Source organism: Artemia franciscana, chromosome 1 (genome assembly GCF_032884065.1).
Source record: "Artemia franciscana chromosome 1, ASM3288406v1, whole genome shotgun sequence".
Taxonomy (NCBI): domain Eukaryota; kingdom Metazoa; phylum Arthropoda; class Branchiopoda; order Anostraca; family Artemiidae; genus Artemia; species Artemia franciscana.
In genome coordinates this window covers 19,532,778-19,558,755 of record NC_088863.1, presented here as the reverse complement: position 1 = coordinate 19,558,755, position 25,978 = coordinate 19,532,778, and the positions used below count along the sequence as shown (strand labels likewise).

The 25,978-nt window shown below is 35.1% G+C and overlaps 1 protein-coding gene across 3 annotated transcripts in view; it reads left to right on the top strand.

The window, feature by feature from the left end:
• The window catches only part of LOC136026660 (probable imidazolonepropionase), a 156,070-nt gene that overhangs the window by 126,896 nt on the left and 3,196 nt on the right, over nucleotides 1-25,978 (top strand). For all 3 annotated transcript variants that reach the window (XM_065703412.1, XM_065703410.1, XM_065703402.1), the window contains exons 7-8: nucleotides 3,055-3,273; nucleotides 13,691-13,851. In XM_065703412.1, the coding sequence (XP_065559484.1) occupies nucleotides 3,055-3,273; nucleotides 13,691-13,851 (380 nt within the window). The remainder of the gene's footprint in view (nucleotides 1-3,054; nucleotides 3,274-13,690; nucleotides 13,852-25,978) is intronic.

Below are 25,978 nucleotides of genomic sequence, written 5' to 3'. Positions count from 1 at the left end.
TCACTTAAAAAAGGCACTAAAACTTTTAATTTCCGTTAAAATGAGGTCTTTCGCGGTATTCTAGGACCAGTGAGTTGATACTATCACCCCTGGGAAGAAAAAGGAAAACACACGCATCCGTGATCTCTCTTCTGGCAACCAAAAAAAAAAATACATAATTCCACATTTTTGAGGATAGGATCTTGAAACCTCTGCAGTAGGGTTCTCTGACACGCTGAATCTGATGTTGTGATTTTCATTTTTTTAATTGTGATTCATTCTATGACTCTTAGGGATTGTTTCTGTTTTTTCGAAAATAAAGCAAGTATTCTCAGGCTCGTTGCTTTTGATGGGTAAGACTTAACCCGATGAAACTTATATATTTGAAGTCAGCATAAAACTCTGATTATTTTGATGTATCCATTGGTAGCAAAACTCTGTTTTTAGAGTTTCGGTTACTATTGAGCTGGGTCGCTCCTTACTCACTGTTCGTTAGCACGAAGTTTTTGATAACTGATGCGTTCAGGCATTTATTTTATAAGCTTTAACGTGCTGTTTTTTTGTCGTTGCTTGTCATTTTAAGTCGTTTTATGAAGCTTGACAATGTGATAACCGTGATTTAGGTCCTGACAAACTTCTTTAGAATGTTTTCACTCCTCATACAATATGCTATGGAATAGAGATTTTTGAACGCAACATTCAATAAAGGATATTCGGGGAATATCAATAATATTTGATATTCGGCGATGACACTTTTTGTACCGTTTTATGTTGGTGCACGAAGTTATTTGTGGTTTAAGCTGTTTTACAAAGCTCGCCAATTTGATATCCGAGATTTAGAGTGTATTTTTTTCTTTTTGAGACCTACTATGGGATGGTCATTACAAGCCGTTGCACAGAATTGATTCTTTCTGGTTGTCATTTTATGATTTTTTTTTTCTCCATATTTAATGCTGGTTCAGTCTTTGATATTTTATTTTTAACCAATGTAGTAGCTAGATGTCGTTTTTCGGGTGCAATAACTTGGCGTCATTTAGCAGACTGGCCATCAATCCGACAGATTTCATCACAAATATGAAGCCTCTATTTATTAGAAATGCCCCTTTCAAAAACATATTACACCTAATTTATTACCAAATCAATATTCACTATTTAAAAAATAATAACAGTAATAATAATAATAATAACTGCTTACATCAAGATAATTAGTGGCATAAAATTGATTCTCTGCCATGCATCGTCGTTGTTGCAACAACTGTCCCCACCGGATTCATCTGATAATTTTTGAACTTAGACTGACAATAATTGGTATTACAAACAATCCATGTGTCTCGGTTACGTCAAAAGGTTGTATCTGACATTGTGAAAATTTCTGAAGCAATTGCCAAAAACTAATCTCTAAGCTGTTTGTTAAAGGGAGATCAGCAGGGTAATGTAGATAAAGAGAATCGAAGCGTGATGGAATGCAACTCAGGCAACGGTTTCTGGCAATTACTTCATAAGTTTGAAAATGTCATGTACGACTTTTAGTAGTAACAGCGATCACTTATGTTAAGAAAAACTATTACATTCACTTTGTTTTTCAGCAAAAGTCAATTTTTCTACAAAATATGCAATAATACCCACTCCACGAAGTCTTCGTAACCCGGAGGACAGTCATTTTATGTGGAAGACTTTTTTTTCCTGAAAATTATAAACTGTAAGCTAAGTTTATCTTCAGTGACTTGACTTAACTCGATTTATTGACAAAATAAAAACAATACATACACTTAATTCCCATACTGCACTGCCAACTTACCAGAGGCTATAAACTACCAATACAAACAAACAGCAGTAAACAAAAAAAAAAAAATATAAACAACTTTTTTATCTACTCACTAAGATATTTTTTAATATTTTTTGGAACAACCTTAGAGAAATAGATTCTTTTATATAATTGGGCAATGTATTCCACACTCCCACATCAATCTATTGTAATGATATTGCACGTCTGTGGGTGTAGCAAATTTAAAAAATTAATAAACAAGTTTTGGATGAGGATGTTGGGTATGAGTGATTTCATATGACTCTGTAGCTATATGAAACATATTAAGTTGTCTTAGTCCAAGTAGTGCTAATAAATTAATGCACAAGTAAACCAAACTAGTGATTTATAATATAAATCGCATTTTGGAAACATTCAAAACATTTGCCAGACGAAATGAATCACTTGTAGGAGACCAGTCCATTGTCGTGATGCTCAATCAAACAGCAGAATTCCAGACTGGATTCAAGCTTTTAGAGAAAATTGGAATATGAAGAGCCTTAGTTTTAAATGTCTAAGAGACACTTACTCAGTTCGAAGGATGAGAACAAGGGCTAAAAGAAACTTTCATGCTGCACAGAAAAAAACACAGAAATCACTTCAAAACGTAATCAAGGACTGGAGATTCCTCGAGAGTCTTTCTTGTGTGTTCTCAAGTAACATCTTTATTTGAATTCTTATTAATTCCTCTTAATCCTAGACAGAGGGAACTAGTAGTAGAAAAATGCGCATCAGTGTGTCAATTCTAATCTGAGAATCTGGAAGACTTATAAGGCTTCATGGATTATGTTTAATTTTCTGACAAAGTCAACTTTGAACTGTCAGGACTCATAAGCAACAAAAGGAATACTAACAGGTTTACTTCTACGCTAGATGTTTTGTTGTTGAAGTTATTACCCCAAACAATTTGAAGCATAAGTCACTTTATGAAAACAATGCATGATCGTTTCATTTTCGTTTAAAAATGGCAGAAAACGATCGACCAAAAACTACAGAACACATTGATTGACACAAGATTAAAAGTAGTTTCTGCGTAACGGAGTCTCTCCAATTAAATCATAATTATCTCTTCCGTTGTACCCTGTTATCTTTTTTATCCTCCCCCCTTATTTCTATTTACTATGTGCACAAATACATGATTCTAAAATTGAATTATTCCCAATTTCCATTTATTTTAAAATCATGGCGATTCACGAAAGGCTTAGAAGACCATAGTTTAAGAGGGGAACATTCAATCTTGACAGTAAACCTGACTATTAATTTTTTTTTAGATGGGTGCATCCTTGGGTGCTGAAGCCATGAGCCATCTGGAAGAGATCTCTCCGGCTGGAATTGAACTGATGCAAAAGGCGAATAGTTTTGCTGTGTTACTCCCTACAACGGTTATAGCCCTGAGGCTGAAGTCGCCACCAGTCAGATCAATGATCAATGCTGGAGTTGCTATAGCCTTAGGAACTGATTTCAACCCCAATGCACACTGCTTAAGCATGGTATGTTTGCACATGTAGTTGACATTAGCTAGTGGTAAAATGAAGGGGAATTATTCAAATCTTGGTATGTATATTTAAAGCCATTGTCAGAGGTATTTATCTACAAATAACTCTCCATCCTACAGCTATTATATTTTTAAGTTGTCAACGTAATAAGTTGGGAAGAGAAATGAAAGAATATTCTTTTTTCCTGACTATTACACACCTTTTATCACTCTACCACAGAAATTGATTCTTTCTATTATTTTGTTAGTTTTTCATTAAAAAAACATATTGTTGTAATTTTTACTGTATATATAATTGATGGATATAAGTAATTTATTTGTCTTAATAATCTTCTCAAAAAACTGAGACTAACTATTAAAATTTCCATAAAAATCATTCCCATTTATCCTTCTTTCTTATATAGCTTTCTCTCTCTCTCTCTCTCTCTGTATATATATATATATATATATATATATATATATATATATATATATATATATATATATATATATATATATATATATATATATATATATATATATATGTGATAGATTATGATAAGCATGAAAGATTTTGCTTATGACAAGATATGGTACAAAATTTACGCTAAGAAAATATATAAGAATTCTTCTGTTCCATGCTCCTGGGTGTATCTTACCTTCATGTATAACTTTTGTAGCTAAAATTATAGTTGATCATACATGATATTAAGGCAAATTTCTAGTTTGTTGACTTCTTGCTATCTTGGAAAGGGGCTAGGTTAGGAAAATGAAACTTCCAGGGATGGGTCTACAGGCCAAAGTGTGTCCCGGGAAGGTATTTTAAAGTACACTAGACTAGAATTTTACCGTTATCATGAATACTGTTTAGTAATAGGAATCTTTGACTTGCAATTAATTTTCAAGTAACCAGTAACTTTGATTTTTTATTATTTTTTTGTATTTCTTAAAAAGCTAGCTAAAATATTGGTAACATTCTAGTTTAGTGACTTCTTGCTATCTCGGAAAGGGGTTAGGTTAGGAAAATGAAACTTTGAGGGATGGGTCTACAGGATAAAGTATGTCCTGGGAAGGTATTTGAAGTACCTACCTTCACTCCCTCTCCCTCTAGAGGGTCCTGACCTTTGATGACCTTTAAAAATATGTGTGTTATAAAAGTGAAACCTTGCGAAATAGATCTTCTGCTTGAATGAAGTACAACAAAATTTGTTTTCAGCTTCACGACTTTGCTCAATCCCAGTTTATAAGGTTTTAAAGATATACAAATACATTTCCTAAATTTTGAAGAAAAAAAACATTGATATGGCTCAGAATTCTACTCAAATAACAGGAATTGTATTTTCAGAACTAAAGGCAGAGAAAAAACAACTAGTAACTGAAAATTAAGGTACAATGTTGTTTTATCAAAATTTCAATAGGTTATAGACCTGTCATGTAAGTGAATTTCAAGGCCCTCTAGAGGGAGAAGGAGTGGACGTGGTTACTTTAAAATACCTTTCCGGGACACACTTTGGCCTGTAGACCCATCCCTGAAAGTTTCATTTTCCTTACCTAACCCCTTTCTGAGATAGCAAGAACTCAATAAAGTAGAATTTTACTATGATAACTACTGGAGTAAAATGGTTTACATTTCCTAAAATCATCTCCTGTGTTAGGCCCTCCGTGTACCATTAGAAGAGGAAAAGGAGAAAAGCCGAAGTTAAGTTTTTGGAAATTTAATTTCAGAATCATTTAGCTTTGGTTATTATGCTTAAATATACAAGGGTGCTAACTGGATGGTCGTAGGAGGGGATAGGGGGGCAATTGTCTTCCCCCAGAACCCTGTTCCTTCATAAAATTTTGATGGATATCTAATTTTTTAGTATTTTCATTGAAAAATTGAAAGAAAACAGCAAAATTGCACCCCACGCCTAGATTTTGGAGTATCTTGGATACTCCCCCTATTCAACGTATGTCTTGTACCCCTAGTGAATGAATTACGACCCCCGAGCATAAAAAAGAAGGGCCTTAAAAAGTGCATGGGCAAAAAGATGAAAGTAACAAAATAGCGTAAGCCCTAAACCTAGAGAAAATATTATTACTCCTAGCTGGCTTAGTGTAGATAATGCAATTACTCGTTTTAAATCGTTTTCTCCGAACGCAGCCAGACCTGAAAAAAAGGAAGTTAAAGCCCCTATGATAACAAGTAAGAAACACCCTCTCTCTTCAAACGAAGGAGACAAACGAATCATCAGATAAATTCCGGCTGTTACTAGTGTGGACGAATGAAATAAAGATGAGACGGGGGTAGGAGCTGCTATGGCTGCTAGTAGCCATGCAGAAAAAGGTAGTTGAGCTCTTTTGGTAAAAGAAGATGAAATAAAGAGGAGCATGATTGATAGGGAGAAATATCTTAAGAATATGTAGTCTCAACTCCTAGAGAAAATATCAGCCCTAGTGACCATAAAATTAATACATCCCCTACTCGATTTCTTAAAATAGTAATTATTCCTCTAACCTAACCTTACCTTCCTATATTTTCGTAAATCAGCACTACTGAAAATTTACTTTTGCAGTTAAATAGCTGATTATACCCCAATAAGGGCCTTCGATCTTCGACTGTAAGCTTTCACGGGGGAAAAAAATTAGCATATCAACTAAAAAATGTACCGGTTACGAGTCAAAATAGGCAACTGGAGAAGAGATTCGCAAAAGCGGAAAATTTTAAGTCGCACTTTCTTCCGTCCAGAAAGTGCAGAAAAAGTCCATAGATTAAAGCAGAAAGAAGACATTTGGAGCGAAAAAAGTGTTTTAAACTCTGCCCAGGGCTGTCTTGTGAAATTTACCTTTAACTCAAGGAAGCATCCCGTACGATTTTTTTCAGAGTTGCTTTCAACGACCAGATTGCAAGTGTTTTAGCAGCCTTAAAAGATGAGCAAAAGAATTGACCTAAATGTTTCAGAGAAGACAATATAGAAGTAGTTGTTGGACCAAAGCTGATAGCTATGGGAGGCTGATGGGCATAACGAGAAAATCAGTTTTCAAGGAGGTGACTTTCAGGCCGATTTCATTGAGATCAGGGCAAACTATGTCAGTTGAGTTTGAGAGATTTTTTAGATCGTCTGATATTAGGAAAATATCGTTTGCGTAATGGAGGTGTCCAGTATCAACATGGCGCTCAATTAGTAATCGATAAATATTTTTTGTGATGATTCAGGTGGTATTATTGGAAAGAATTGGGCTGCGCACAGAGCCTTGATTCACACCTTACTGAACAGTGAAGGAGATGCTAAGCACTCTACCTAGCTGCAACCACATGGATGCATTGCCATACCAATTCCACACGAAATCGTAAAGAAAGCGTTTAATTTTGCTTTTCAACGGAGAAAGAATAGCCTGCAGATGTATTATGGAGTCAAACGCTTTTGAAATGTCAATCGCATACGTAGACAAATTCATATTCAGCATCTGGTGGCAGTTTTAAAATAGCTAAAAAGTAGCATATGCGATTTGCCTGGTTCTTTCCATGGTCATTTTGATCCCCTGGAATATCAGCTTTTAATTGGAATATCAGACGGTAATAGGTCTATAAGATTCACAAATCCTTGGGTTTTTCCTTTCTTAAGAACGCAGGTAATTAGACTTTCCCAAAATGAAGTACATTTTACTGAGCAATACAAGCACAGAATAGTGGGCATAATTATTTAATAAGAAGTGGAATGCTGAATAGGAGGTGCTAGTTTGCACCCCGTCGGATCCTTGGGGTTTGTCAAGTTTCATTAGATGAATTTGGACAGCTGCATATGTGCCGCCGCTTTCCAAAGGTTCAGTCCTTTTGTTTACTTAAACATGGCGCTAGTACTTTTATTTTCTGTTGGAATGAGCCATTTTCCGACCCTATCGGACCATTGGTTTTTTTACAATCACTCCCCGGAAAAAAAGAACAAACAAATAAGCTGGTAAATAGAATGACAGCTATCTTTTTCGGGCAAAACATACAAAATTACACATTTTTGTACATAGGAGCCCGAAATATCTACAGTAATGTTCTCTGATATGCTGAATCTGAGGGTGCGATTTTAATTAATGTTGCTTTACTTTTTGGGGGTGTTTCTTCCCTTTGTTGAAAATCAACAAATTTTCTCTGGCTCGTAAGATTTGATAGGTAATATTAAACTTAATGGATTTTTTATTTTTGCAGCCATTATACAACACCTATCCTTTAAATATATTGATTTCTTATCAAACTTTCTTCTTTTGGAGCTTCAGTTGCGAGTGGGCCGAGTCACTCCTTGCTTACAGTTCATTACCACAAACTCTTTAATTCAAAATCCTGCTTATGCCACCTAATTCCGCAAATTACATAACACAAGGCAATGTGACTGTTAATTGTCCATGAAACTATTAGACACAATCTATGAAAAATATATCCTTAGGAACGCATACTAATATTAAATTATTTCATAGCTTATATAAACAGCGAACTGCTACATTAAAGTTCTGCTGTCAACTCTGTTTTTGGGTTATCAGGGTGGTAAGTTCGGTCCTACGTAGAATGAAAAATCTAAAGACAGGAATTTGAGCGTCTGATTTCTTTCAAACGAACTTCAACAAAGTTGTTCTTTGCAGAAGGGGGAGGGAAGCAATCTTTTCTCTCCTAAAAATTGACCCACCGCCCCTCCTTCATAATAGCTGATGCATAATTATATCCTAGAATTTCCAGAAAAGAATGCACCACCGCGCGGCATTACTTCCACTGTAACTGGGTAGCTCAAAGTATTTTTTTTCTGAAATTTCTTAATCGTTGGCTATCTCAGAATTTTCAGTTGATAGCAACTTGATCCTCTTTGAACTAAAATTCATAGTGTGGTGTCACGAAATAGCAAAAAACACTATTTTCCCGTGGTAGGATCTGTTTGGTAACTTAGAAGGGTATTTTATTTTTATTTCCGTTCAGATGAGCCCTCTTTCAATATAATAGGACCCATAGTTCGGTACAGTCACTCCCGGGAGAAATAAAAAAAAAAAAAAGAAAAACAAACATTTAAATACGCATCCGTGGTCTCTCTTCTGAAAAAAAGAAAAATGAAAATTCCACAGTTTTTCAGATGTGAGCTTGAGACCTCTAGAGTAAGCTTCTTTGACATGCCGAATTTAATGGTGTTATTTTCATTAAGTTGTTATTTGGTTTTTTGAAGGTGTTACTCCCCTTATTTAGAATTCAGGTTAATTTTTTCATGCTCATAGCTTTTGATAGGTAACATTAAATTTAATGAATCCATATATTTGGAGTCAACACAAAAATCCAATTGTTTCCATTTATTAATTACTATTGGAATTCCTCTTATAGTGTCATTTCGTAAAGATTCCAAGCTCTCTTTAAAATTTCTCAAAATTTTTTCTTATAATTATAATTTTTTTCAGTTTTTTCTGCATGTAAATTACTATTTTAAAATTTTTGCTGCTTAGAAAGTGTTTGCCAATAGACAGTTTCTTTAAAATTTTATTTTTAACATTTTGACTACTGTGAGCCGTGGTTTGCGCTTTACACATATCAGCTTACAAAACGATAAGGGTTCCGAATTTAGTAAATTACCGCATCGTCCTGAGTTATATTGTACTATAGAGGTTCCTGAAACTACATTCTTCGAAGGAATGACTCGGAGATAGGATATCTCCGCGAAAGAAAAGCTGTCAACAAATTCCTAAAATAGAGTTCACTGATGAGAAATCAAGTCGTAATTTAGGGAATTGAAAACTGTCAACTCTCCCAAGTATGATTTTCAGTATCAAAATTAATAAGGCATTGTGACGTTGAAATTTGATGAGGGCGAATTTAGTTTTTGCTTACTAGACATAGTGCATTCTCCTGTTAATTCCCCTGAGGGGATTGACTAGAACAACAAGCATTAAGAGGTATAAAATATCCGAATAGGCAGAGCATACCAGAAGAATCTTTTTCCCTAATGCAGTTAAAAAATAGCTGTGAGAGTTATTGCGCTGGATTTATTTACCATATTAATCCTGCTTTGCTTTTCAAGTCGAAGTTCATCTATTACAAAAAAAAGGAAAAAAATGATAGATCGTATATGAAACTCTGAAAATCGTTAAGCATAAGGAATATAAGTAAATAATTTTAGGTCTCGGTAAGCTCTCTGCTATAGCCAAAATCAAGAAAGAAAACGAAATCTTTAAGCTTGTAGACAAGTAATTGTAGTTCTAGGTAAGCTCGTGATATGGCCACGATTCTAGAATTGTTGTAATATAATATGTTGGTCCGGAAACAGATAAAAATTTTCGCTATGTTAAGCGTGAAAAAAAGTGACAGGAACATACACAAGAAGTTGCTCAAGGTAGTATCTACGTCATGGACGTGATTCCTAGAAAGTGGAGAAAAAATCTGTCTGTTTAGTAATAAATAAGTCGTGACAATTAAAATACAAAAACAGAAACAAATCATAAGAGCTACAGTCTAGTCCATAAATAATTGATCCCAGGTTAACGTAAGCCTTGGTTATTGGCTAGGATTCCATAATTATAAAGCTAAATTCCATAGATCAATAATGATTTTAGCTCAGTGGTAATGACATGGGGATAGCTGTGGTTAATCTTTCACGAAGAGAAAAATATGTCCGTCTATATTTAAACATGAATTGCAGCTACGAGTAAGCTTACGGTCATGGCTGCTACTCTTGCAACACGAATAAGACCTATCAGCAAAAACAGAGATTTTTTGATAAGTTGTACTGTGACTAGATAAGAATAACACCACTTCTTTATAATCTATTTGTCATTATTTCATTAAGCCATTCATCAGTGCCAAATTATGCTGCTGTGTGGAAGCGAATAAAAGGGCCATCGATTCACTAATATATTATCGAGCGCTTTCTTTCACGCCTTAAATTTGTCATAATTTACAATGCTCGTATCTTGAGAAAGTTTTCCCAATAGGGACAATCCAAAAGAATAAACTTCTTTGGCATATTTAATCCCCGTATCTCCAGTACCACGTTCTAGTTTTTCTGTCTTCCTCAGAGACATCAGAAGATTTTTAAGCTTCCTTTCAAGAAAAGTATATCCATGAGAATGAATGAACTTGTCAAGCTATCATGTTTCACTTTCAAAAACAAGAACAACTTCCAGTTCCTCAGTTGACGATTGTCCAAACAATGAACCTTCTGAAGTAGTCGTTTCTTTGATTTTTCTTTGAGGAAGATTTTTGTATTACTTAGAATATAGCCAATTAGCTCCGAAGACTATGAGATATTCAAATTTTCAACTTCGATCTGGTTTTCGATGTAGTTGACAGTTTCAGCATATGATATAGCTAGTCATATAACCATAGCCGTTCTGAATGAGCCTAAGGATGAATGAGCTTGTCAAGCTGTCCCTGTTAATATTCAACAACTAGAATAACTTCCAGTTCTTTGGTTGATGGTCGTCCAAAGAATGAACCGTCAGAAGAAGTCGTCTCTTCGATTCTTCTTCAAAAGAGATTTTTAAATGACTTAACAAGACCAAATAGTCAACTGACTCAAAGGACTTCGAAAGATTCAAATTTTCAACTATGATTTTGTTTGTGGACACAAAATGAAGGAAGGGGAAATTTAGTTCTACCTGACAGTTTCAGCATAAGTCATAGCTAGCTATATTACCATAGCCGTGGTAAATAACCTTGAGGATGAATGAGCTGGTCAAGCTGTCTTGGTTCACTTTCAACAACAAGAATAACTTGCAGTTCCTCAATTGATGGTTTTCCAAAGAACGAGCCCTCTGAAGTAGTCGTCTTTGTGATTCTTCTTTAAAGATAATTTTTATATTACTTAGCAAATAGCCCATTATCTCCGAGGACTTTGAGAAAGTCAGATTTTCAACTTCGATCTGGTTTGTGGACACAATATAAAGGAACGCCAATTTTAGTTCTATATGACAGTTTCAGCAGAAGATACAGCTAGTCATATTGGCTTAGCCCTTCTGAACAATCTTGAAGATGAATGAGCTTGTCAAGATGTCCTGGCTCCCTTTCACCAACAAGAATAACTTGCTGTTCCTCAGTTAATGGTTGTCCAAAGAATGACCCTTCTGAAGTAGTCGTCTCTGTGATTCTTCTTTGAAATTTTTGTTTACATTGCTTAGCAAATAGACTAATATCTCCAAGCACTTTGAGAAACTCAAATTTTCAGCTTGGATATGGTTTGTTGACACAATATAAAGGAGGTTCAATTTTAGTTCAAGTTGACAGATTCCGCATATGATATAGCTGGTTCAGTTACCAGAGCCGTTCTGAATGAGCTTGAGGATGAATGAATTTGTCAAGCTGTCGTGTTTCATATTCAAATACTAGAATAACTCCCAGTTCCTCTGTTGATGGTTGTCCAAAGAAGGAACTTCCTGAAGTAGTCATCTCTGTGATTCTTCTTTAAAGAAGATTTTACATTACTAATAGCTAAATCTAAAGCAAAATCTAATAGCTAATGGGCTCAGAGGACTTAGAAATTCAGATTTTCAACTTCAATCTGGTTTGTGGACACAACATAAAAGAAGGCGAATTTTAATTCTAGTTGACAGTTTTAGCGTATGAAATAATTAGTCATATTACCATAGCCGCCCCGAATAAGCTTGAGGTTGAATGACCTTTTCAAGCTTTCTGGGTTCACTTTCAACAACTAGAATAACTTCAAGTTCATTGATTGATGGTTGTCCAAACAATGAACCGTCATATGTAGTCATCTCTTCGATTCTTCTTCAAAGGAGATCTTTGAATGACTTAAGAAGAACAAATAGCCAATTGACTTAGAGGATTTCGAGAGATTCAAATTTATAACTTTTATCTGGTTTGTGGACACAGCACAAAAGAAGGCCAATTTTATTTCTTGTTGACAGTTTCAGCATATGGCGTAGCTAGTCATATAACCATAGCCGTTTTAAATGAGTTTCGGGATGAATGTGCTTGTCAATATGTTCTGGTTCACTTTTAACAGCTAGAATAACTTCCAGTTCCTTGGTTGACGGTTGCCCAAAGAATGAACCTTCAGAAGTTGTCGTCTCTTCGATTCTTCTTCAAAGGAGATTTTTAAATAACTTAACAAAAGCAAATAGCCAATTGACTTATAACTTTGAGAGATTCAAATTTTTAACTTGGATCTGGTTTGTGGATACGACACAAAGGAAGGCCAATTTTAATTCTAGTTGACAGATTCAGCATATGGCACAACTAGTCATATTACCATAGCCGTTCTGAATGGGCTTGAGGATGAAAGAGCTTGTCAAGCTGTCTTGGTTCACTTTCAACAACTAAAATAATTTCCAGTTCCTCGGTTGATGGTTGTCCAAAGAATGAACCTTCTGAAGTAGTCGCCTCTTTGATTCTTCATTGAAGAAGATTTTTACATTACTTAGCAAATAGCCGATTAGATCCGTGGGCTTTGAGAGATTACAGTTTTCAGTTTTGATCTGGTTTGTGGAAACAATATAAAGGAAGGTGAACGTTAGTTCTAGTTGACAGATTCAGGATATGGTGTAGTTCGTATAATTACCATAGCAATTCTGAATGAGCTTGAGTTTGACTAAGCATGTGAAGCTGTCATGTTTCACATTCAAAGACTAGAATAACTTCCAGTTCTTCAGTTGATGTTTGTCCAAAAGTATGAACCTTCTGAAGTAGTTGTCTCTTGGATTCTTCTTTAACAAAGTTTTTTTTTTTAAATTACTTAGCAAATAGCCAATTAGTCCCGAGGACTTAGAGAGGTTCAAATTTTTAAATTTTGTCTGACTTATGGACACAATAGCTATTTTTACGATTGTGATGGGACAAGTTTGGGGAATAGAAGGCGTCGTGGGGACTAGTTATTCTCCATCACCTTTTACTCCTAAAAGGGAACTAAAAATTTACATTTTCGCCAACTCCTTGCATAAGAAACTTATATCCCCCGTGACATAACTTAACCCCCCTTGCCCCCCGGAATTAGGGGGTTGTGTCAGCCCTGAAGGTCTTGCTATGTGATCTTTAGGATTTTTTCTAACAATATGGCTATCCAAAAATTTATATCGGATACATATAGGGAAAAGAGGATGCGAGGTGGGGGGGGGGCAATTGCCATCTAATAACTTTGTTGCTTACAAATGTGTCGCTTTCCTTTTATTGTTTTTCTCAAAAATATGATTTGATTGCCTGTCATGCTTTTTCTGTCGAGTGGATTAACAAACTAATGCCTCTTTATAAAAAAAAACTACACCGCAAAAAATTTCCACTCTACACCTTGGAAGCAAATTTAAAGTCCAAATAAATGAACTAGATATTGATGCTTGTATACATACATAATATTTGAGGTAGATGTTGATACAGTTAATGCATACTGCATGAGCTCGATACTTACGTGCTAGATGTTCTTGGCTAATATGGATTGTCTTTTTTAACCCAGATAAAGCATGATTAAGATATTTGGATTTTCTAGCCAATGGTTATGTACCTCGCTTGCTCTGTTTTTGGCATGAGCCCAACGGAGGCATTAATTGGAGCAACAATAAATTCTGCTGCAGCGTTGGGATATGAAAGGACTCATGGCTCACTAGAAATTGGAAAAAACGGAGATTTTGTCATCATTGACGCAACCAGGTAAAAGATAGTAATATTAAATAACGCCCAATCGTGGTGTCATGAAATGCCTTAAACCCCATGGGGAAATAAAAATCCTAACCAGTTCTTTAACTAGAAAAATCAGGGTTCTACCAGATCGTTGTCGCCTTAGTGCGAATAGTTGTGTCTTATCTTAGTGCAATATAACAACAAAAACATCATCGACCCCTCTTATTGCAGACATTCTTTCCTATTTATAACTAAACAGATTACATTCACCTATCTACCGTCAGAAAAAGAGAGACTATGAACATTACGAGCAACCCTACTAAATTTGCCGGGGGAAGAAGCAATTACTACCAATAGCTTTGTTTTAACCCAGTATAAAATGGGGATATTTCTTATTCTCCTATTACATATATTGTTTATTGTCTTGGTGTCTCCCAAGCCATTACCCTGCTGCTGACGTCCATGGGAGACATCTCTATAAAAAAAAGATATGTTATTCCCCCCGTAATATTGTTGCAGACGTCGTATAAAATTATTCCTGGGAATCAAGGGGGATTAGAAATTAATTTCTAACTTATCTCCAAACCTATTTCTATATTTATCTGATAGTTTACGCAGACTTATAGAATTTAGGGTTAAAATCTCCTTTTTTAAAATCTCCTCTCCCACCTACACAAAGATTCATCAGAACTCCTCCATATTGGTCAACAGGAAATTACACACCACTGCACGCTACACAATTTTATTAAGCCTCAAAAGAGTAAACTTAGTTAAGTCAAGATTTAAAAGAAGCATCTATACTAACTGTTTATTTCTTATAGACTAAGTAAACCTTTAAGAATGAATGTACCACGTCGCGGAATAGTAGTCTCTGAGACTAGAAGGTTTTCCATTTAGTTCTTCAATAATTTTAACTCGATTGATTCTCTTAAAAATTTTGCTTGACGTACCCATGGGGCTAAAATTGTCGTTTTACATCACACAATGGCAGAAAAGCCACTTTGTTGTGGCACAATCTTTTTATGATTGACCCACCCTAATGTCTACTACTTTGATAGGATCAGTAGAACTTCCAATTTAATTGATAACGAGCCTTTCTAGGACCATTGTCTTGGTGTGATCACCCCTAGGGAAAAAAACAAGCAAACAAAGAAATAAACACACACCCGTGATCTTTTTTTCTGAAAAATTACAAAATTCTACATCTTCGTAGATGGGACTTGAAACCTTGCAGTGGAATCACCCAATACGCTGAATTCGATAGTCTGATTTTCACCGATAATCAATAACTTTTGTTTTTTTTGGGAGGGGGGAGATATTCACCGTAAACTATGTGTAACAGTTAAAACATACGCATAAAACTATACTTCTCTATATAAAGCTGGTAAAAACAAGGTTTGTGGCAACATTTGCCCCACATATATATATATATATATATATATATATATATATATATATATATATATATATATATATATATATATATATATATATATATATATACTAGCTGTTGGGGTAGCGCTTCGCGTCACCCCAACACCTAGTTGGTGGGGGTGCTTCGCGCCCCCCCCAAGCCCCCCCCCCGCGCGCATAAGTCGTTACGCGCCATATTAGTTACGCGCCATTGTAATTGTGTCCCTATGTCCCACCTGTGAATATAGATATATATATATATATATATATATATATATATATATATATATATATATATATATATGTTTTTAACTACGTAAAACTTGCGAATATACAACATTCTTTGCTGTCCCATTGTCTGTGCATATAAATAGAATGTCAGGTTTAACGACTCTTGAACATGCAACATATAATGGTCCATGGGAAAACAATCCGTATTCAGATCTATACCTCATGATTCTAATGATTGCCCTTGAGCTTTGTTGATGGTGATTGCTAATCGACGATTCCCTGTGTCGCCATCGTCATTTATATATCCCCCTGAGCCCCCCGGCGTCCCTGTTGTAGTTGTGTTCAGGTGTCCCGGTCGTCATGTCCCGGTGTCCCGGTCGTCATTTGTGTCCCGATCTGTATATACATTCGTTTTTGAATTGGTCTTTTTTTAGGTTTTAGTTTTTTACCTTTTTTAGTTTTTTTTCGTTTTTTTAGTTTTGTTTTTCTCCTTTATTTTTCATTTTTTTTCCTTTTTCATTTTATTTTCTTTTTTATTTTTTTTTAGCTTTTTAGCTTTTTTAGTTTATTATTAGTTTTTAGTTTTTTTTTCTTTTTAGTTTTTTTGTAGTTTTTACCTTTTTTAGTTTTTAATTTTTTTTTACTTATGTCCTGGTCGTCATTTATACTCCATGTGACCCGGTCGTCATTTGTGTCCCGGTGCTTTGTTGATGGTGATTGCTAATCGAACATTCCTTGTGTCCCGGTCGTCATTTATATTCCCTATGTGCCGGTGTCCCGGTCGTCATTTGTGTCCCGATGTCCCGGTCTGTAATTTCGTCAGTCGAAAACATGACGTCAGTCAACACAGAAACATGACGTCACCTGATCCACAGACAGACAGACAACTTATTTTTATATATATACTAGCTGTTGGGGTGGCGCTTCGCGCCACCCCAACACCTAGTTGGTGGGGGCGCTTCGCGCCCCCCCCCAAGCCCCCCCGCGCGCGTAAGTCGTTACGCGCCATATTAGTTACGCGCCATTGTAGTTGTGTCCCTATGTCCCATCTGTGAATATAGATAGATATATATATATATATATATATATATATATATATATATATATATATATATATATATATATATATGTTTTTAACTACGTAAAACTTGCGAATATACAACATTCTTTGCTGTCCCATTGTCTGTGCATATAAATAGATTGTCAGGTTTACCGACTCTTGAACATGCAACATATAATGGTCCATGGGAAAACAATCCGTATTCAGATCTATACCTCATGATTCTAATGATTGCCCTTGAGCTTTGTTGATGGTGATTGCTAATCGACCATTCCCTGAGTCGCCATCGTCATTTATATATCCCCCTGTGCACCCCGGCGTCCCCTTTGTAGTTATGTCCCTGTGTCCCGGTCGTCATTTATATTCCCTGTGTCCCGGTCGTCATTTGTGTCCCGGTGTTCCAGTCTGTGATTTCTCTTTGAGTGTCCCGGGCGTCATTTATATTCCTTGTGTCCCGGTGTCCCGGTCGTCATTTATATCCCCCTGTGCCCCCCGGCGTCCCCATTGTAGTTGTGTCCCTGTGTCCCGGTCGTCATTTATATTCCCTGTGTCCCGGTCGTCATTTGTATCCCGGTGTCCCGGTCTGTATATACATTCGTTTTTTAGTTTTGTTTTTCTCCTTTATTTTTTTCCTTTTTTCTTTTTTTTCTTTTTTAGTTTATTTAGATTTTTAGATTTTTTAGTTTTTTTATTAATTTTTAGTTTTTTTGTAGTTTTTACCATTTTTTTAGTTTTTTTAGTTTTTTTTTTTTTTACTTATGTCCTGGTCGTCATTTATACTCCCTGTGTCCCGGTCGTCATTTGTGTCTCGGTGCTTTGTTGATTGCTAATTTATATTATATTTATATTTATATTTTTTATATTTATTAATATTTTTTTAGTTTTCTTTTTCTCTTATTTTTCAGTTTTTTCCTTTTTTTTAGTTTTTTCTGTTTATTTTTCAGTTTTTTCCTTTTTTTTAGTTTTTTTCTTTTTTAGTTTTTAGTTTTTTTTTAGTTTTTTACCTTTTTTTAGTTTTTTTAGTTTTTTTTAGTTTTTTAGCTTTTTTAGTTTTTTTATTAGTTTTTATTTTTTTTGTAGTTTTTGCCTTTTTTTATTTTTTTCAGTTTTTTTTTAGTTATTAGATTTTTACCTTTTTTTAGTTTTTTTTAGTTTTTTAGCTTTTTTAGTTTTTTTTTCTTTTTAGTTTTTTTTTGTAGTTTTTACCTTTTTTAGTTTTTTTCTTCTTTTGTATTAGTGTGAAATAATTCAGACGTCATATGCGAACAAACATGACGTCACCTGACACATCCACAGACAGACAACTTATTTTTATATATATAGACTAGCTGTTGGGGTGGCGCTTCGCGCCACCCCAACACCTAGTTGGTGGGGCGCTTCGCCCCCCCCAAGCCCCCCCGCGCGCGTAAGTCGTTATGCACCATATTAGTTACGCGCCATTGTAGTTGTGTCCCTGTGTCCCACCTGTGAATAGAGATAGATATAAATATATGTTTTTAACGCGAATATACAACATTCTTCGCTGTCCCATTGTCTGTGCATATAAACAGATTGTCAGGTTTACTGACTCTAGAACATGCAACATATAATTGTCCATGGGAAAAACAATCCGTATTCAGATCTATACCTCGTTATTCTAATGATGTGTCCCTGTGTCCCGGTCGTCATTTATATTCCCTGTGTCCCGGTCGTCATTTGTGTCCCGTGGTCCCAGTTTGTAATTTCTCTTTGAGTGTCCCGGTCGTCATTTATATTCCCTGTGTCCCGGTGTCCCGGTCGTCATTTGTGTCCCGGTGTCCCGGTCTGTAATTTCTATTCGAACAATCCCTGTGTCTCGGTCGTCATTTATATATCCCGCCTGTGCCCCCGGCGTCCCCGTTGTAGTTGTGTCCCTGTGTCCCGGTCGTCATTTATATTCCCTGTGTCCCGGTCGTGATTTGTGTCCGGGTGTCCCAGTCTGTAATTTCTCTTTGAGGTTCCCGGTCGTCACTTATATTCCCTCTGTCTCGGTCTAATGACGTCACCGTCAAAGCAAAAATGACGACAACTAATTTCATGACGTCAGTCAACACAGAAACATGACCTCACCTGATCCACAGACTTATTTTTATATATATAGAAGATATATATATATATATATATATATATATATATATATATATATATATATATATATATATATATATATATATATATATATATATATATATATATATATATATATATATATATATATATATATATATATATATATATATATATATATATATATATATATATATATATATATATATATATATATATATATATATATATATAAATAAGTTGTCTGTGTGTGTGTGTGTGTGTGTCGAGTGACGTCATGTTTGTTGATTGACGAAATTACACACCGGGACATCGGGACACAAATGACGACCGGGACACCGGGACATCTATCTATATATATAAAAATAAGTTGTCTGTGGATGGATGTGTGGATGGATGTGTCAGGTGACGTCACCTGAAAAAACTGGATCAGGTGACGTCAAAACTGAAAAAACTAAAAAAAGGCAAAAACTACAAAAAAAACTAAAAACTAATAAAAAAATAAAAAAGCTAAAAAACTAAAAAAACTATAAAGGTAAAAACCAATAAAAAACTAAAAAAAAAACTGAAAAAACTAAAAAAGGCAAAAACTACAAAAAAAACTAAAAACTAATAAAAAAAGTAAAAAAGCTAAAAAACTAAAAAAACTAAAAAAAGGTGAAAAACTAAAAAAAATAAAAAATAAAAAAAACTAAAAAAAAGGAAAAAACTGAAAAATAAGCTAAAATAAAGGTAAAAACCAATAAAAAACTAAAAAAAAAAAGGAAAAAACTAATAAATGACGACACTCAAAGAGAAAAAAAAGGCAAAAACTACAAAAAAAACTAAAAACTAATAAAAAAAATAAAAAAGCTAAAAAACTAAAAAAACTAAAAAAAGGCAAAAACTACAAAAAAAACTAAAAACTAATAAAAAAGCTAAAAAACTAAAAAAACTAAAAAAAAGGCAAAAACTACAAAAAAACTAAAAACTAATAAAAAAAATAAAAAAGCTAAAAAACTAAAAAAAACTAAAAAAACTAAAAAAAGGTAAAAAACTAAAAAAACTAAAAACAAAAAAAAACTAAAAAAGGTAAAAACTAAAAGAACTAAAAAAGAAAAAAATAAATGACGACACTCAAAGAGAAAGCGACCAGGACAAAAGGAATGTTCGATTAGCAATCAACAAAGCACCGGGACACAGGGAGTATAAATGACGACCCGGGGGAAACAGGGGGATATAAATGACGACCGGGACAAAAAAACTAAAAAGAAAAAAAAACTAAAAACTAATAAAAAAACTAAAAAATCTAAAAATCTAAATAAGCTAAAAAAGAAAAAAAAAGGAAAAAAATACAAATGACGACCGGGACACAGGGAATATAAATGACGACCGGGACACAGGGACACAACTACAACGGGGACACCGGGGGAAACAGGGGGATATAAATGACGACCGGGACAAAAAAACTAAAAAGAAAAAAAAACTAAAAACTAATAAAAAAACTAAAAAATCTAAAAATCTAAATAAGCTAAAAAAGAAAAAAAAAGGAAAAAAATAAAGGAGAAAAACAAAACTAAAAAACGAATGTATATACAGACCGGGACACCGGGATACAAATGACGACCGGGACCCGGGACACAGGGAATATAAATGACGACCGGGACACAGGGACACAACTACAACGGGGACACCGGGGGAAACAGGGGGATGTAAATGACGACCGGGACACCGGGACAGGGAATGGTCGATTAGCAATCACCATCAACAAAGCTCAAGGGCAATCATTAGAATCATGAGGTATAGATCTGAATACAGATTGTTTTCCCATGGACCATTATATGTTGCATGTTCAAGAGTCGGTAAACCTGACAATCTATTTATATGCAAAGACAATGGGACAGCAAAGAATGTTGTATATTCGCAAGTTTTACGTAGTTAAAACCATATATATATATATCTATCTATATTCACAGGTGGGACATAGGGACACAACTACAATGGCGCGTAACGACTTACGCGCGCGGGGGGGCTTGGGGGGGGGCGCGAAGCGCCCCCACCAACTAGGTGTTGGGGTGGCGCGAAGCGCCACCCCAACAGCTAGTATATATATAAAAATAAGTTGTCTGTGTGTCTGTGTGTCGAGTGACGTCATGTTTGTGCGTCGACTGACGTCATATTTGTTGATTGACGAAATTACACACCGGGACATCGGGACACAAATGACGACCGGGACACCGGGACATAGGGAATATAAATGACGACCGGGACACTCAACGAGAAAGCGACTGGGACACAAGGAATGTTCGATTAGCAATCACCATCAACAAGGCACCGGGACACAAATGACGACCGGGACACAGGGAATATAAATGACGACAGACCGGGACACCGGAACACAAATGACGACCGGGACAAAAATGACGACCGGGATACCGGGACACAGGGAATATAAATGACAACCGCGACACTCAAAGAGAAATTACAGACTGGGACACCGGGACACAAAACAATCCGTACTGATATCTATACCGCATTTTTCTTTCGATTGCCCTTGAGCTTTGTTGATGATGATTAATAATCGAACATTCCCTGTGTCTCCGTCGTCATTTATACATCCCCCTGTTCCCCCAGCGTCCCCGTTGTAGTTGTGTCCCTGTGTCCAGGTCGTCATTTATATTCCCTGTGTCCCGGTTGTCATTTGTGTCCCCGTATCCCAGTCTGTAATTTCTCTTTGATTGTCCCGGTCGTCGTTTATATAGATATATAGATACAGTTTCATTTCAGTTTTTTTTTCTTTTTTAGTTTTTTCTTTTCTTAGTTTTTCTTTTTTAGTTTTTCTTTTTTAATTTTCTTCTTTTTATTGATTTGTTTTCTTCAATTTGTCAATGTTCATTCTAACATTGACACTTGGAAAAATCTTTACGTGCCAAGCAAGCTAAAGCTCCAACAATTTATAAAAACCTCAAATTTTGGGTATCTGTTTTAAGGTTTCGAATTACCTTAATCTTTTGTCAAAATATATTGAAATATTTGTGCAATTCCCAGTTTTTTTTAGTTTTTTCTTTTTTTAGTTGTTTAGCTTTTTTTAGTTTTTTTTCTTTTTAGTTTTTTACCTTTTATTTTTTTATTTTTTTTACATTTTTTCTTTTAAGTTTTTTCTTTTTTTAATTTTTTTTATTTTTTAGTTTTTTTTTAGTTTTTCTTTTTAGTTTTTTTTAGTTTTTTACCATTTTTCTTTTTCAGTTTTCTTTTTCTTTATTTTTCAGACGTCATATGCAACCCTCATACAAAAATACATACAACTTATTTTTATATATAGATAAGATATAATCTGGCGTAACAGACATAGTGTAAACAGACATAAAAGACAGACAACTTATTTATATATATATAGATTTATATATATATATATAGATACAGTTCCTTCTTTAGTTTTTTTTTTCTTTTTAGTTTTTTCTTTTTTTAGTTTCTTCTTTTTATTGATTGTTTTTCAATTTGTCAATGTTCATTCTAACATTGACACTTGGAAAAATCTTTACGTGCAAGCATGCTAAAGCTCCAATAATTTATATTAAACCTCAAAATTTGGGTATCTGTTTTAAGGTTTTCGAATTGCTTTAATCTATTGTCAAAATATACTGAAATATTTGTGCATTCCCAGTTTTTTTTTAGTTTTTTCATTTTTAGTTTTTGAGCTTTTTTTATTTTTTTTTTAGTTTTTTATCTTTTTTATTTTTTTACGTTTTTCTTTTTAGGTTTTTTTCTTTTTTTAATTTTTTAATTTTAATTTTTTTTTAGTTTTTCCTTTTTAGTTTTTTAAGTTTTTTACCATTTTTTTTTTCGAATTACTTTAATCTATTGTGAAAATATTTCGAAATATTTATGCAATTTCCAGTTTTTACATTCTAGTTTGTTTTCTTTTATATATTAGACGATATAATCTGGCGTAACGGACAGACAACTTATTTTTATATGCAGATATATATATATATATATATATATATATATATATATATATATTATATATATATATATATATATATATATATATATAAAATAAGTTGTCTGTCTGTGTGTCTGTCTGTCAGGTGACGTCATGTTTCTGTGTCGACTGACGTCATGAAGTTAGTTGTCGTCATTTTTGCTATGACGGTGACGTCATTAACGGTATTTAAGACATTTGTTCACGGAAAAATGTTTAATGTAAAATGACTGAAGAACCTACAATGGCAACAGCCGAGGATGCTGCTCAAAGAGCTTATGCCAAAAAACTTGCTGCTGATAGAGAAAGTAAGAAAAGAAAGCGTTCGAGGAATCACAAGAACAGCAAGAAAACAGGCTTGCAGCTGATAGAGAAAGTAAGAAAAGAAAGCGTGCCGGGGAATCACAAGAACAGCAAGAAACAGGCTTGCGGCTAAAGAACGCAAAACCGCGAAGTTAGATGAAAATCCACCTGGACAGCGAGAGTCAAAACATATCAAAACTGAAAATGATAGCGATGATGATTGGTTTGGGATTTTGACTTGGATGAGGTCATCAATGCTACCAGATTTAAGTTAAAAAACAAAGGTTCGTCGATATGTACTTCATAGTGACGCTGAAAAATAAAGAAGAAAAAGAAAACTGAAAAAAGAAAAAAGGTAAAAAACTAAAAAAAAACTAAAAAGAAAAAACACTCAAAGAGAAATTACAGACCGAGACACAAATGACGACCGATACAGAGGGAATATAAGTGACGACCGGGAACCTCAAAGAGAAATTACAGACTGGGACACCCGGACAGAAATCACGACCGGGACACAGGGAATATAAATGACGACCGGGACACAGGGACACAACTACAACGGGGACGCCGGGGGCACAGGCGGGGTATATAAATGACGACCGGGACACAGGGATTGTTCGAATAGAAATTACAGACCGGATACCGGGACACAAATGACGACCGGGACACTGGGACACAGGGGATAAATGACGACCGGGACACTCAAAGAGAAATTACAACTGGGACACCGGGACACAAATGACGACCGGGACACAGGGAATATAAATGACGACCGGGACACAGGGACACATCATTAGAATAATGAGTATAGATCTGAATACGGATTGTTTTTCCCATGGACAATTATATGTTGCATGTTCAAGAGTCAGTAAACCTGACAATCTATTTATATGCACAGACAATGGGACAGCGAAGAATGTTGTATATTCGCATGTTTTACGTAGTTAAAAACATATATTTATATCTATCTCTATTCACAGGTGGGACACAGGGACCCCATATATATCTTATATATGCATAAGAGTCGAGGCAGATTGCAGGAGGCCCTTGTAGGCTAACTTAACCTAACCTAACCCAACAGGTATGACTCTAGTTCGGCGTTTGTGAAGGGACACACATACAAGGAAAGGTGTAGCATAAATGGGAGACAGTAACAACGGCAATCAAAGGGATAAAATTAACCCTTGACTGGGCTGCCCACTTAATTCAACAATCTGTCTTGGCTTTTTTCTACAATTGGCCAAGACTTTGACTTTTCCCACAACTATTCCCTCTTTTTTAATTCAAAAATCAGCGGATCTCGGTCGAGGCCCCAACAGCTAGTATATATATATATATATACTAGCTGTTGGGGTGCGCTTCGCGCCACCCCAACACCTAGTTGGTGGGGCGCTTCGTGCCCCCCCAAGCCCCCCGCGCGCGTAAGTCGTTACGCGCCATTGTAGCTGTGTCCCTGTGTCCCACCTGTGAATATAGATAGATTTATATATGTGTTTCAAACTACGTAAAAATTGCGAATATACAACATTTTTGGCTTTCCCACTACTGGAAGCTTTCCGTTTCCAATTGCCAGCAATTGATCTGAAAATGTTTGACCAGAATCATCGTTTTGCAATCGGACACGCATATTTGTAGTTAATTTTAATATTTTTACGTGTGCCCATAAATTAGAATTTTTCAGGCAAGCATTCATTTCGTCTGCAGGAGTTAAACTACGTAAAAACTGCGAATATACAACATTCTTGGCTTTCCATTGTCTGTGCATATACAAAGCCGTATGCACTATAATGACGTCATATGCAAACGCTCTTTTACAAACAAACAAACATGCATACACACACTCGTTTTTATATAGATAGATAGATAGATGGATACAATACAAATTAACTGCGTAAAACTTGCGAATATACAACATTCTTCGCTGTCCAATTGTCGCTGCATATAAATAGATTGTCAGGTTTACCGACCCTCGAACATGCAACGTACAATTGTCCATGGGAAAAACAATCAGTATTAAGATCTATACCACATTTTTCTAATGATTGACCTTGAGCTTTGTTAATGGTGATTGCAAATGCTAATCGAATTGGGAATTGCAATCTTTTAAATTGAAAAGGCAGATCCGTTGGAATCATGGGAATGCGAGGAATAAGAACAGCCTTACCCTCAAAATGCCCTGTCAAGATTGTCGCCTTTATTAGGCTTTCCATTGTTTTTTTTACGGCAAGTCGCGTGCCATTGCAAAGCTTTGGTGGGTCGCCTATTTTTAGTTGTAGCACGTGTGGTGGAAACCTGAAAGATATATGGAATTTAAAAATTCAGATGGATAATTAACCGCTTCATTTGGTTCCAAAACTGTGTCGACTGACTTGCAAAGGACTGCCTGGTCTCGAATCTTGATCAAAACAATATTGTTGATTTCGTGGACGTCTATATTTTTGGGCCATTTATTATTTTTATAATTTTTTAGAATATTTGGAAATACTTTTTCAATCAATTCATTTTTGGACGTCACTAAACTACAGAAATCAGCAGGTAGTTGTATACGTCCTGAAATTGAGTCTATCGTATCATAAATGTCTTTTTGTTCCGACGTTAACTTGTAAATGTTATTTTGTACATACGACAATAGATCACTCGTACTGTAACTTTGTTCACGATCCAATTCTACACATGTCGAAACAGCAGCGATACGGTTAGGTGAAGGCATTCCCAAATCCTGAAGAGGTTTGTTTGCCATGCGTACGCACAAATCTTCTATAATAACTAAAAGCCATTTATTATTTTTATAATTTTTTAGAATATTCGGAAATAATTTTTCAATCAATTCATTTTTGGACGTCACTAAACTACAGAAATCAGCAGGTAGTTGTATACGTCCTGAAATTGAGTCTATCGTATCATAAATGTCTTTTTGTTCCGACGTTAACTTGTAAATGTTATTTTGTACATACGACAATAGATCACTCGTACTGTAACTTTGTTCACGATCCAATTCTACACATGTCGAAACAGCAGCGATACGGTTAGGTGAAGGCATTCCCAAATCCTGAAGAGGTTTGTTTGCCATGCGTACGCACAAATCTTCTATAATAACTAAA